The sequence below is a fragment of the Labrus bergylta genome, chromosome 13, assembly GCF_963930695.1.
Source record: "Labrus bergylta chromosome 13, fLabBer1.1, whole genome shotgun sequence".
In the NCBI taxonomy this organism is placed as follows: Eukaryota; Metazoa; Chordata; class Actinopteri; order Labriformes; family Labridae; genus Labrus; species Labrus bergylta.
In genome coordinates this window covers 319,944-335,304 of record NC_089207.1, presented here as the reverse complement: position 1 = coordinate 335,304, position 15,361 = coordinate 319,944, and the positions used below count along the sequence as shown (strand labels likewise).

Below are 15,361 nucleotides of genomic sequence, written 5' to 3'. Positions count from 1 at the left end.
AGGAAAGAAGAAGAAGAAGAAGACAGAGTTATCAAAGTGTGTGGACCAGGTCCAGGTCCAGGATCAGGATCAGGATCAGGATCACTGTGACTCATTAAAGACGAGCAGCGATTAGACCCGCTCGGAGGTCGACCTCACTCAGGGAGACTCTGCAGCTCAGGTGAGTCAACATGACGAGTGTTTGATGAGGAACGCTCTCAGAGCTTTATACTGTTCTGTTAAAATAAACAACCAGCCAAACTCCTTTTCAAGAGACAGGAAGTGAGCGTGCTGCTCCTTTAATGACTTCTTCAAAGTAGACGAGATGACAATGAATCGGAGTGAAAGAGTGTAAAGTTAGACATTCAACATGGAAACCCAAACAGACACCACCATGCTCCTTCTCTGTTTACACACTTTCTACTTCCTGTTTCCTGTGTCTATTTCAAAATAAAGGAACAATAACCTTTTATTCAAATCACAATGAAACGTTGTCCTTTTAACATATAAAACACATCAAGGGCCGAACACTGTTCATAAATACAGGATCCAACCCGAGTCAAAGACCGCCTGCATGAAGAGACACAGAGACTTCCTCATCCAGCATCAGAAACTTTGGAGGACGGTGACCTGTTCTGCATAAATAAAGATCTTATGGGAGTCATCTGAAAACTGACTCTCCTAAACTGAGAGAATGGCGCTAGGATGTGATAGCTTAGCATGCAGCTAGATTTAGCTTATTTGACAGCTCTGGTTAAATGCAGACCACCAAGAGAACCCTGACGACTTCCCTTCAGTCAAAACCTTCAGACCAGATGCTTCCAAACCATGTTGGCCAAGTCAGCCCTGATTACATCCAGTGATGCATTCAGGGCTGGACTGGCAATCTGGAAAACCTGGCGTTTTCCCAGTGGGCCGACACATTTCAGGGCTGATGGAAGTCCAATTTATTTCTCATGAAGAACTTCATAAAGCACGCACAGCTGACCATTAGCTTCTTTTCATAATCCGTGTTGGACTGGAGACAACACGACCTCGTCTGACATCACACACTGTGCACGAACATGTGGAGGACATTAAAGCATCATAACATCTCACCAAACATCCAAAATATATTAAAATACTGAACTTCATAAAAGTCAGAAAAAGTGAAGCCTCCAGTAATCGAAGCTCTGTTCCTCCCACCAGCAGGGGGTGCTGTAATGAGATGAGATCATGTTTGTAAAGTTTGAGCAGAAAAAGACACAAAAGAATAAAAGTGGATCAGAATGCAGAAACAGAAACGTGTAGGAGAGCATCAGAAACACAGAGAAGAGGAGAGAAACATCCTGATTCACATTAACGCAGCAGCTCGGTATAAAACGTCTTCCTCTGCAGCGACAGCGTCATGAACTCGTCGTACCTTCTCCATAACGCAGCCCGGCTGATCTCTCTCTCTAGAAATACCAAACGCAGACAAAAGGCAGCATTCAGACCGTTTCGCCACCTTGATTTGACACGGATCACGGGTTAGAGCAGCAGACATCAGGAGGATGTTTCACCTCTAGTTCAGTCTGCGTCTCTAAAGGAGCAGGAATCGGACCCCCCCCCCCCCCCCCCCGCCCATCACCCCCGCCTGCCGTCCTGCCAGATCCACAGGATGAGTCACGGACAGCGGGCTTTCAAAACACACGTTTGGCTGAGCAGGATAGTTTAGAAAAGCCGACAGAGAGGTTTCCATGCAGGGAGGAAAAAACAAACAGTAAAGAAGATGTTGTGAATAAAGATGAAGAGTGGGTCAGTTCTGCAGAGAGAAGAAGAAAGTCCTGCTGCATCAAACTCCACAAAACCAACGAAGAAGAGGCTGAATGTAAACATGACTCACACGTTAGCTGTGTTTGTTATTCAGCTTTGTTCTAGACGAGCTCCAGAGCTCAAAGTGGCGTCCTCCAGGAGACAGCGCGCCACACACCTCCCGTGCTGGGGGCCACTAAGTCACCCAGGATCAGACTCTCTTATGCCGGCTGAGCAGCTGGAACACAACTCAGGAGTCGGCCATTGTTGTTGTAGTCCATCTACTCGCTCATGGCCACTGAACTAGTTTACACCGCCACAGAAACCGGTCTGTCTTTTCCGTTTTCAAAACACAGTAAAGGTCACCGTCTTCCTTCATCGTTGTGGTCTAAACGTGGCCTACAGCTTTAAGAAAAGTCAAAACATGGCGAAAGAAAGCTTTTCACACTATAATTAACCCACGTTTTCCCAGCAGCCTGTAAAACAACCTGTGAGGGCGGAGAGACGAGGAAGTCGGTTTCACATTGGATTTAGTGACGTTTTAGTCCTAGTGACCCGTCAGACCTCCTGACCCGCCTGAGGTCTGAGGTCTGAGGTCCGCTTCTCTTCATAACAAATAGAACCACCAAAGACTGTTAAAACACCAAACACTGAAGTGATGAAAGAAGGGTCTTTAAGGGGGGCTGCGCACCGAGCTGCAGATTATTGAAGATCTTTTTTTTAAAGGTTAGAATTCCCTTAAGGATTTTGAACAACATCCTTTTTTATCTGCGAGCCCGATCTTAAACTGTTAAGACTGAGGAGACTGGGGCGCGCTGGTGGCGCAATGGTTAGGGGGCGTCCCATGTGTTGAGACTCTCGTCTCGAGCGGTAGGCCCGGGTTCACTTCCACCCGTGACCTCTTTCCACATGTCATTCCCCGCTCTCTCTCTCTGGTTTCTGACTCTATCCACTGTCCTCTCTCTCTCTCTGGTTTCTGACTCTATCCACTGTCCTCTCTCTCTCTCTGGTTTCTGACTCTATCCACTGTCCTCTCTCTCTCTCTGGTTTCAGACTCTATCCACTGTCCTCTCTCTCTGGTTTCAGACTCTATCCACTGTCCTCTCTCTCTCTCTGGTTTCAGACTCTATCCACTGTCCTCTCTCTCTCTCTGGTTTCAGACTCTATCCACTGTCCTCTCTCTCTGGTTTCAGACTCTATCCACTGTCCTCTCTCTCTCTGGTTTCAGACTCTATCCACTGTCCTCTCTCTCTCTCTGGTTTCAGACTCTATCCACTGTCCTCTCTCTCTCTGGTTTCTGACTCTATCCACTGTCCTCTCTCTCCCTGGTTTCAGACTCTATCCACTGTCCTCTCTCTCTCTCTCCCTGGTTTCAGACTCTATCCACTGTCCTCTCTCTCTCTGGTTTCAGACTCTATCCACTGTCCTCTCTCTCTCTCTCCCTGGTTTCAGACTCTATCCACTGTCCTCTCTCTCTCTGGTTTCTGACTCTATCCACTGTCCTCTCTCTCTCTCTGGTTTCAGAATCTATCCACTGTCCTCTCTCTCTCTGGTTTTAGACTCTATCCACTGTCCTCTCTCTCTCTGGTTTCAGACTCTATCCACTGTCCTCTCTCTCTCTCTGGTTTCAGAATCTATCCACTGTCCTCTCTCTCTCTGGTTTCTGACTCTATCCACTGTCCTCTCTCTCTCTCTGGTTTCAGAATCTATCCACTGTCCTCTCTCTCTCTGGTTTTAGACTCTATCCACTGTCCTCTCTCTCTCTCTGGTTTTAGACTCTATCCACTGTCCTCTCTCTCTCTGGTTTCAGACTCTATCCACTGTCCTCTCTCTCTCTCTGGTTTCTGACTCTATCCACTGTCCTCTCCCTCTGGTTTTAGACTCTATCCACTGTCCTCTCTCTCTCTGGTTTCAGACTCTATCCACTGTCCTCTCTCTCTCTCTGGTTTCAGACTCTATCCACTGTCCTCTCTCTCTGGTTTCTGACTCTATCCACTGTCCTCTCCCTCTGGTTTTAGACTCTATCCACTGTCCTCTCTCTCTCTCTGGTTTCAGACTCTATCCACTGTCCTCTCTCTCTCTCTGGTTTCAGAATCTATCCACTGTCCTCTCTCTCTCTGGTTTCAGACTCTATCCACTGTCCTCTCTCTCTCTCTGGTTTCAGACTCTATCCACTGTCCTCTCTCTCTCTGGTTTCAGACTCTATCCACTGTCCTCTCTCTCTCTCTGGTTTCAGACTCTATCCACTGTCCTCTCTCTCTGGTTTCAGACTCTATCCACTGTCCTCTCTCTCTCTCTGGTTTCTGACTCTATCCACTGTCCTCTCTCTCTGGTTTCAGACTCTATCCACTGTCCTCTCTCTCTCTCTGGTTTCAGACTCTATCCACTGTCCTCTCTCTCTCTGGTTTCAGACTCTATCCACTGTCCTCTCTCTCTCTCTGGTTTCAGACTCTATCCACTGTCCTCTCTCTCTCTGGTTTCTGACTCTATCCACTGTCCTCTCTCTCTCTCTGGTTTCTGACTCTATCCACTGTCCTCTCTCTCTCTCTGGTTTCTGACTCTATCCACTGTCCTCTCTCTCTCTCCCTGGTTTCTGACTCTATCCACTGTCCTCTCTCTCTCTGGTTTCAGACTCTATCCACTGTCCTCTCTCTCTCTCTGGTTTCTGACTCTATCCACTGTCCTCTCTCTCTCTCCCTGGTTTCTGACTCTATCCACTGTCCTCTCTCTCTCTGGTTTCAGACTCTATCCACTGTCCTCTCTCGCTCTCTGGTTTCAGACTCTATCCACTGTCCTCTCTCTCTCTGGTTTCAGACTCTATCCACTGTCCTCTCTCTCTCTGGTTTCAGACTCTATCCACTGTCCTCTCTCTCTCTGGTTTCAGACTCTATCCACTGTCCTCTCTCTCTGGTTTCAGACTCTATCCACTGTCCTCTCTCTCTCTGGTTTCAGACTCTATCCACTGTCCTCTCTCTCTCTGGTTTCAGACTCTATCCACTGTCCTCTCTCTCTCCCTGGTTTCTGACTCTATCCACTGTCCTCTCTCTCTCTGGTTTCAGACTCTATCCACTGTCCTCTCTCTCTCTGGTTTCTGACTCTATCCACTGTCCTCTCTCTCTCTCTGGTTTCAGACTCTATCCACTGTCCTCTCTCTCTCTGGTTTCTGACTCTATCCACTGTCCTCTCTCTCTCTCTGGTTTCTGACTCTATTCACTGTCCTCTCTCTCTCTGGTTTCAGACTCTATCCACTGTCCTCTCTCTCTCTCTGGTTTCTGACTCTATCCACTGTCCTCTCTCTCTCTCTGGTTTCAGACTCTATCCACTGTCCTCTCTCTCTCTCTGGTTTCTGACTCTATCCACTGTCCTCTCTCTCTCCCTGGTTTCAGACTCTATCCACTGTCCTCTCTCTCTCTGGTTTCTGACTCTATCCACTGTCCTCTCTCTCCCTGGTTTCTGACTCTATCCACTGTCCTCTCTCTCTCTCTCTGGTTTCAGACTCTATCCACTGTCCTCTCTCTCTCCCTGGTTTCAGACTCTATCCACTGTCCTCTCTCTCTCTGGTTTCTGACTCTATCCACTGTCCTCTCTCTCTCCCTGGTTTCAGACTCTATCCACTGTCCTCTCTCTCTCTGGTTTCTGACTCTATCCACTGTCCTCTCTCTCCCTGGTTTCAGACTCTATCCACTGTCCTCTCTCTCTCTGGTTTCTGACTCTATCCACTGTCCTCTCTCTCCCTGGTTTCTGACTCTATCCACTGTCCTCTCTCTCTCTCTCTGGTTTCAGACTCTATCCACTGTCCTCTCTCTCTCTGGTTTCTGACTCTATCCACTGTCCTCTCTCTCCCTGGTTTCTGACTCTATCCACTGTCCTCTCTCTCTCTCTCTGGTTTCAGACTCTATCCACTGTCCTCTCTCTCTCCCTGGTTTCAGACTCTATCCACTGTCCTCTCTCTCTCTGGTTTCTGACTCTATCCACTGTCCTCTCTCTCTCCCTGGTTTCAGACTCTATCCACTGTCCTCTCTCTCTCTGGTTTCTGACTCTATCCACTGTCCTCTCTCTCCCTGGTTTCTGACTCTATCCACTGTCCTCTCTCTCTCTGGTTTCTGACTCTATCCACTGTCCTCTCTCTCTCCCTGGTTTCAGACTCTATCCACTGTCCTCTCTCTCTCTGGTTTCTGACTCTATCCACTGTCCTCTCTCTCCCTGGTTTCTGACTCTATCCACTGTCCTCTCTCTCTCTCTCTGGTTTCAGACTCTATCCACTGTCCTCTCTCTCTCTGGTTTCTGACTCTATCCACTGTCCTCTCTCTCTCTCTGGTTTCTGACTCTATCCACTGTCCTCTCTCTCTCTGGTTTCTGACTCTATCCACTGTCCTCTCTCTCTCTGGTTTCTGACTCTATCCACTGTCCTCTCTCTCTCTGGTTTCTGACTCTATCCACTGTCCTCTCTCTCCCTGGTTTCTGACTCTATCCACTGTCCTCTCTCCCTGGTTTCTGACTCTATCCACTGTCCTCTCTCTCTCTGGTTTCTGACTCTATCCACTGTCCTCTCTCTCTCTCTGGTTTCAGACTCTATCCACTGTCCTCTCTCTCTCTGGTTTCAGACTCTATCCACTGTCCTCTCTCTCTCTCTGGTTTCTGACTCTATCCACTGTCCTCTCTCTCTCTCCCTGGTTTCTGACTCTATCCACTGTCCTCTCTCTCTCTGGTTTCAGACTCTATCCACTGTCCTCTCTCGCTCTCTGGTTTCAGACTCTATCCACTGTCCTCTCTCTCTCTGGTTTCAGACTCTATCCACTGTCCTCTCTCTCTCTGGTTTCAGACTCTATCCACTGTCCTCTCTCTCTCTGGTTTCAGACTCTATCCACTGTCCTCTCTCTCTGGTTTCAGACTCTATCCACTGTCCTCTCTCTCTCTGGTTTCTGACTCTATCCACTGTCCTCTCTCTCTGGTTTCAGACTCTATCCACTGTCCTCTCTCTCTCTGGTTTCAGACTCTATCCACTGTCCTCTCTCTCTGGTTTCAGACTCTATCCACTGTCCTCTCTCTCTCCCTGGTTTCTGACTCTATCCACTGTCCTCTCTCTCTCTGGTTTCAGACTCTATCCACTGTCCTCTCTCTCTCTGGTTTCTGACTCTATCCACTGTCCTCTCTCTCTCTCTGGTTTCAGACTCTATCCACTGTCCTCTCTCTCTCTGGTTTCTGACTCTATCCACTGTCCTCTCTCTCTCCCTGGTTTCAGACTCTATCCACTGTCCTCTCTCTCTCTGGTTTCTGACTCTATCCACTGTCCTCTCTCTCCCTGGTTTCTGACTCTATCCACTGTCCTCTCTCTCTCTGGTTTCTGACTCTATCCACTGTCCTCTCTCTCTCCCTGGTTTCAGACTCTATCCACTGTCCTCTCTCTCTCTGGTTTCTGACTCTATCCACTGTCCTCTCTCTCCCTGGTTTCTGACTCTATCCACTGTCCTCTCTCTCTCTCTCTGGTTTCAGACTCTATCCACTGTCCTCTCTCTCTCTGGTTTCTGACTCTATCCACTGTCCTCTCTCTCTCTCTGGTTTCTGACTCTATCCACTGTCCTCTCTCTCTGGTTTAGGGTTAGAGGAGACTGAGAGGAGGAGACTGAGAGGAGGAGACTGACAGGAGGAGACTGAGAGGAGGAGACTGACAGGAGGAGACTGACAGGAGGAGACTGAGAGGAGACTGAGAGGAGGAGACTGAGAGGAGGAGACTGAGAGGAGGAGACTGAGAGGAGACTGACAGGAGGAGACAGAGAGGAGGAGACTGAGAGGAGGAGACTGACAGGAGGAGACTGAGAGGAGGAGACTGACAGGAGGAGACTGAGAGGAGGAGACTGACAGGAGGAGACTGAGAGGAGACTGAGAGGAGGAGACTGAGAGGAGACTGAGAGGAGGAGACTGAGAGGAGGAGACTGACAGGAGGAGACTGAGAGGAGGAGACTGACAGGAGGAGACTGACAGGAGGAGACTGAGAGGAGGAGACTGAGAGGAGGAGACTGACAGGAGGAGACTGACAGGAGGAGACTGAGAGGAGACTGAGAGGAGGAGACTGACAGGAGACTGACAGGAGGAGACTGAGAGGAGGAGACTGACAGGAGGAGACTGACAGGAGGAGACTGAGAGGAGGAGACTGACAGGAGGAGACTGAGAGGAGACTGAGAGGAGGAGACTGACAGGAGGAATGTCAGTCTCCTCCTGGCCAGGGAGGGAATGTGGACGGGCAGATCGGGGAATGCCCCTGAGTAGTGACCACAGCTCTTTACAGTCGGGCTGAATGAGGTCTTTGTGCAGACCTCAGTCCTCGCTGCAGACAGGACACCTTTTAATGAATCCAGTCTGACACTGGGAACTGAACGCACTGGAGCGCTTTAATCAGACATGCTGATCGACTGATGCTTTCACTCTTCTCTTCTGATGTTTACAGGACCAGCTGAATGTTTCTCTTTTGAATTAAATTACAGAAATGTGTAAAAAAAGATCCTCAAAATGTAAGTTTGCACATGAAGCAACAATGAAGGCGTCTTCTTCTGCGTACACCTGAACACACCTGTGTGTGTTCAGTTCAGTTTGACACAGGTAACTTGTATTCTGCTCCTTGTTACGGTGTAAAGTCTGGTTTGTTCTGAAGACAAAAGAAAAGAAAGAAAAGAAAACCCAAAGAGGTCCAATCAGAGAGCAACAGGCTGCACAGAGCCATGCAGCGCGAGGCCGTACAGTATCACATTACAATAACATACTCTCAGAGCCCTCGAGCCCTGCCCCCCCCTCTCTCCCCTCCTCTCCCTCCCCCCCCTCTCCCCTCCTCTCCCCCCTCCCTCCTCCCCCCTCTCCCCTCCTCTCCCCCCTCCCTCCTCCCCCCTCTCCCCTCCTCTCCCCCCTCCCTCCTCGGAGCATCGCGTGAGAGCAGCAGCCGACTCTCCAACTTGATTGTGATTAATGCGCGAGGGAAGATATCCATGCCAGATCCGAGACTCGAGCTCAACACGTTCTTAAGGTGGTCCAACCAACCAGAGCACAGAGTCACTACACACAGGTACTACACACAGGTACTACACACAGGTACTACACAGAGTCACTACACACAGGTACTACACACAGTCACTACCCACAGGTACTACACACAGGTACTACACAGAGTCACTACACACAGGTACTACACACAGGTACTACACACAGGTACTACACAGAGTCACTACACACAGGTACTACACAGAGTCACTACACACAGGTACTACACACAGGTACTACACACAGGTACTACACAGAGTCACTACACACAGGTACTACACACAGGTACTACACACAGGTACTACACACAGGTACTACACACAGGTACTACACAGAGTCACTACACACAGGTACTACACACAGGTACTACACACAGGTACTACACAGAGGTACTACACAGAGTCACTACACACAGGTACTACACACAGGTACTACACACAGGTACTACACACAGTCACTACACACAGGTACTACACAGAGTCACTACACACAGTCACTACACACAGGTACTACACACAGGTACTACACACAGTCACTACACAGAGTCACTACACACAGGTACTACACACAGGTACTACACAGAGTCACTACACACAGTCACTACACAGAGTCACTACACACAGGTACTACACACAGGTACTACACAGAGTCACTACACACAGGTACTACACACAGGTACTACACACAGGTACTACACACAGGTACTACACACAGTCACTACACACAGGTACTACACAGAGTCACTACACACAGGTACTACACACAGGTACTACACACAGGTACTACACACAGGTACTACACACAGTCACTACACACAGGTACTACACACAGTCACTACACACAGGTACTACACACAGGTACTACACACAGGTACTACACACAGGTACTACACACAGTCACTACACAGAGTCACTACACACAGGTACTACACACAGGTACTACACAGAGTCACTACACACAGGTACTACACACAGGTACTACACACAGGTACTACACAGAGTCACTACACACAGTCACTACACACAGGTACTACACACAGTCACTACACAGAGTCACTACACACAGGTACTACACAGAGGTACTACACAGAGGTACTACACACAGGTACTACACACAGGTACTACACACAGGTACTACACAGAGTCACTACACACAGGTACTACACACAGGTACTACACACAGGTACTACACAGAGTCACTACACACAGGTACTACACACAGTCACTACACACAGGTTGTACACACAGGTACTACACACAGATACTACACACAGGTACTACACACAGTCACTACACAGAGTCACTACACACAGGTACTACACACAGGTACTACACACAGGTACTACACACAGGTACTACACACAGGTACTACACACAGTCACTACACACAGGTACTACACACAGGTACTACACACAGGTACTACACACAGTCACTACCCACAGGTACTACACACAGGTACTACACACAGTCACTACACACAGGTACTACACACAGGTACTACACACAGGTACTACACACAGTCACTACACACAGGTACTACACACAGGTACTACACACAGTCACTACCCACAGGTACTACACACAGGTACTACCCACAGGTACTACACACAGGTACTACACACAGGTACTACACACAGGTACTACACAGAGTCACTACACACAGGTACTACACACAGGTACTACACACAGGTACTACACACAGGTACTACACACAGGTACTACACAGAGTCACTACACACAGTCACTACACACAGGTACTACACAGAGTCACTACACACAGTCACTACACACAGGTACTACACACAGGTACTACACACAGTCACTACACAGAGTCACTACACACAGGTACTACACAGAGTCACTACACACAGGTACTACACACAGGTACTACACACAGGTACTACACACAGGTACTACACACAGGTACTACACAGAGTCACTACACACAGGTACTACACACAGGTACTACACACAGGTACTACACACAGGTACTACACACAGGTACTACACACAGGTACTACACACAGGTACTACACACAGGTACTACACAGAGTCACTACACACAGGTACTACACACAGGTACTACACACAGGTACTACACACAGGTACTACACACAGTCACTACACACAGGTACTACACACAGGTACTACACACAGTCACTACACACAGGTACTACCCACAGGTACTACACACAGGTACTACACACAGGTACTACACAGAGTCACTACACACAGGTACTACACACAGGTACTACACACAGGTACTACACACAGGTACTACACACAGGTACTACACACAGGTACTACACACAGGTGTATTCTTAGTGGGATGTGTTATGTTTTGTAATCGATCTCGTTCTTTCAGATAACAGCTGTTTGTTTTCTCTCTCGATGTTTACTTTCTGTCCTGAGCTGCTGATCAGACTGCTGTGATTATCTTGTTACCGGGGCAACGAGACGAATCAGTCGAGAACTCGAAAAATCAGACAAAGTTTACTCGTTAGCATGACTTATAGAAATTGTTTTGGTGCTTGTCCACTTTGGGCTTACGTAGATTCCTAAACTGCGAATACAACAAGTCAATAAAGAAATTTGACATTAAATGGAAACTGTGAATATATGATTAAAACGCAAAGCAATAAAAAACACTCTTACATTCCAATAAATCTGTAAGGTTGATATATCACCTTTTAAAGAGTTTCATGTCCTTTCATGCGTCTTTGTTGGCATGTAGCCTACAAGTGATTTATTTATAGATCATAGTTTTATTATCTTTATTCATTCATCCAGCCTTCATAACAATAAAACTTGATTTCCCAGCTCACCTGTTGACAGGTGCAGAGCTTGTGCACCTTGAGAGTTCGTTAGAAAGACTTTTATTAAATCTGAACACTGGCAGATGTTAAGTGTGAACTTAAAACGTCAAAATGTGACGTTTGGATGAGTTTCAGAGGAATCACGTCATCAAGTGAAACGTAACCCACACACACACACACACACACACACACACACACACACACACACACACACACACACAGTGTTCCCTGCATGTTAAACACGTTCTGGTAACATGTTTAAAGTTATGATATCAGAGTTTGAGGACTCACTTTTTGAGCACAGGCTTCTTCCTCATCTTGTTCGCGTAAGAGCCCGGGGTTCCCAACATGGTGAAGTGTCACTTCGTTTTCACACTCACAAACTCGATATGAGACTGAAGTATTCCTGATTCACTCCTTCACACAGACTCTCTCCATGCAGTCGCTGCTCCTTCTCTTTGTCAGCCACTGACTCAAACTCCCATCGTCCAAAATCCAGCCGGGCTCCGCGGAGGTTTGACGCCGCGCTGAGGAGTCCTGTGGGCGGACGCGCTGCTGACCTTGTGTCGGTGGAGCAGAGAGCTGCCTCCGGGTTTAGTGAGGGGGGTACAGGGTCACTTCAGACAGGCTCGGGGTAGAATGTCCCACCCCAGTCTTTGGATCAGCAGCTGAGCTGTCTTATTGTTATTCTGGGTCCTCAGAGTCACTGGAGTTTTCCTGCTTTCCCTCGCTCACGGGGCGTTTTCAGGAAGTGTGTGTGTGTGTGTGTGTGTGTGTGTGTGTGCGTGTGCAGAGTGTGTGTGCAGAGCTGACTCTTAAGGTGGACTGGACTCTTTGTGGCTTGTTGCCTGAACTTCTGCTTTTGTTACATATTAATGAGTTTCATCTTGGTTGGAATGTTCTCTGGTTGAGTTTTTTTTTGCAGAAAGTTTCCACAATAACTTTGAGAATATCTGACGCACAGATTTCACCTGGACTGTAAATCTCCAAACATTCTACAATTCATGTTTCAGAAACTTTTATCCAAAGTGACGAACATCAGAGAGTAAGAACAACACAAGCAAGGGAGAGGAGGAGACAAGGACAGGAAGTGCAAACTAAGACACACAGGTGCTGACAGGAAGTGACCAGAGACGGAGCACAGGTGCTGACAGGAAGTGACCAGAGACAGAGCACAGGTGCTGACAGGAAGTGACCAGAGACGGAGCACAGGTGCTGACAGGAAGTGACCAGAGACAGAGCACAGGTACTGAGAGGAAGTGACCAGAGACGGAGCACAGGTGCTGACAGGAAGTGACCAGAGACGGAGCACAGGTACTGACAGGAAGTGACCAGAGACGGAGCACAGGTGCTGACAGGAAGTGACCAGAGACAGAACACAGGTGCTGACAGGAAGTGACCAGAGACGGAGCACAGGTGCTGACAGGAAGTGACCAGAGACAGAACACAGGTACTGACAGGAAGTGACCAGAGACAGAACACAGGTGCTGACAGGAAGTGACCAGAGACAGAACACAGGTACTGACAGGAAGTGACCAGAGACAGAACACAGGTGCTGACAGGAAGTGACCAGAGACAGAGCACAGGTGCTGACAGGAAGTGACCAGAGACAGAGCACAGGTGCTGAGAGGAAGTGACCAGAGACGGAGCACAGGTACTGACAGGAAGTGACCAGAGACGGAGCACAGGTACTGACAGGAAGTGACCAGAGACGGAGCACAGGTACTGACAGGAAGTGACCAGAGACAGAGCACAGGTACTGACAGGAAGTGACCAGAGACAGAGCACAGGTGCTGACAGGAAGTGACCAGAGACAGAACACAGGTACTGACAGGAAGTGACCAGAGACAGAGCACAGGTGCTGACAGGAAGTGACCAGAGACAGAGCACAGGTGCTGACAGGAAGTGACCAGAGACAGAGCACAGGTACTGACAGGAAGTGACCAGAGACAGAGCACAGGTACTGACAGGAAGTGACCAGAGACAGAGCACAGGTGCTGAGAGGAAGTGACCAGAGACGGAGCACAGGTACTGACAGGAAGTGACCAGAGACAGAGCACAGGTGCTGACAGGAAGTGACCAGAGACAGAGCACAGGTACTGACAGGAAGTGACCAGAGACAGAGCACAGGTACTGACAGGAAGTGACCAGAGACAGAGCACAGGTACTGACAGGAAGTGACCAGAGACAGAGCACAGGTGCTGAGAGGAAGTGACCAGAGACGGAGCACAGGTACTGACAGGAAGTGACCAGAGACAGAACACAGGTACTGACAGGAAGTGACCAGAGACAGAGCACAGGTACTGACAGGAAGTGACCAGAGACAGAACACAGGTACTGACAGGAAGTGACCAGAGACAGAGCACAGGTGCTGAGAGGAAGTGACCAGAGACGGAGCACAGGTACTGACAGGAAGTGACCAGAGACAGAACACAGGTACTGACAGGAAGTGACCAGAGACAGAGCACAGGTACTGACAGGAAGTGACCAGAGACAGAACACAGGTGCTGACAGGAAGTGACCAGAGACAGAGCACAGGTACTGACAGGAAGTGACCAGAGACAGAACACAGGTGCTGACAGGAAGTGACCAGAGACAGAGCACAGGTACTGACAGGAAGTGACCAGAGACAGAACACAGGTGCTGACAGGAAGTGACCAGAGACAGAGCACAGGTACTGACAGGAAGTGACCAGAGACAGAACACAGGTACTGACAGGAAGTGACCAGAGACAGAGCACAGGTACTGACAGGAAGTGACCAGAGACAGAACACAGGTGCTGACAGGAAGTGACCAGAGACAGAACACAGGTGCTGACAGGAAGTGACCAGAGACAGAACACAGGTGCTGAGAGGAAGTGACCAGAGACGGAGCACAGGTACTGACAGGAAGTGACCAGAGACAGAGCACAGGTGCTGAGAGGAAGTGACCAGAGACGGAGCACAGGTACTGACAGGAAGTGACCAGAGACAGAACACAGGTACTGACAGGAAGTGACCAGAGACAGAGCACAGGTACTGACAGGAAGTGACCAGAGACAGAACACAGGTGCTGACAGGAAGTGACCAGAGACAGAGCACAGGTACTGACAGGAAGTGACCAGAGACAGAGCACAGGTGCTGACAGGAAGTGACCAGAGACAGAGCACAGGTACTGACAGGAAGTGACCAGAGACAGAGCAGAACATCGACAGCTATTCATGAGATTTCTAATTGGCATCAAACCCATTCTGAAATCATCATCATCAATAATATCATGAAGGTATGCATGAAACAGCCGGGGGTCTTTATCTTTTTCTTAAAGGTGCAGAGGAGCTCTGTCCTGTCCAGCTCGTGATGACTCAGTGTCTAAAACAAAGAAGCTGATTGGCCTCAGTAAACATCCAGCTGTCAAAGCAGTGAGTCAGTGTAAATACTGAGGTACCATCAGACCCCTTCTGCATAAGGGCCAATCAGAGACTGTTGTTCTGGAGAAAGCTGAGGAGTTTTAATGTCCACAAACGTCTTTAAAATATTTGATTCAACCTTTATCGTAACGTCAGCGTCGTTTACAAAACCAGACGGGGAAATGTTGATTAACTTTGTAGAAAGATTGTCGGCGTTGACTTTGAATTATCTTGGCCAAGAGCCAATAAGAAGGCAAAGGCCGCCCTGGAAGACCCTCAGGACCCTCTGCAGACTCCCTCACGTCTATCATGATGATATCTATCTTATGTTCTATAACCTTCATGTGATTTCATATAAAAGAAACACGCTGCGTTAGCA

General features: G+C 48.5%; 1 protein-coding gene across 1 annotated transcript in view; it reads right to left on the bottom strand.

The window, feature by feature from the left end:
* The window catches only part of LOC110004723 (aryl hydrocarbon receptor-like), a gene marked incomplete in the record, with an annotated part of 17,723 nt that extends 5,360 nt beyond the window's left edge, over nucleotides 1-12,363 (bottom strand). The window contains 1 exon segment of the mRNA XM_065962133.1: nucleotides 11,888-12,363. Coding sequence (XP_065818205.1) covers nucleotides 11,888-11,947 — 60 coding nt within the window.
* Nucleotides 12,364-15,361: the final 2,998 nt, after the last annotated feature.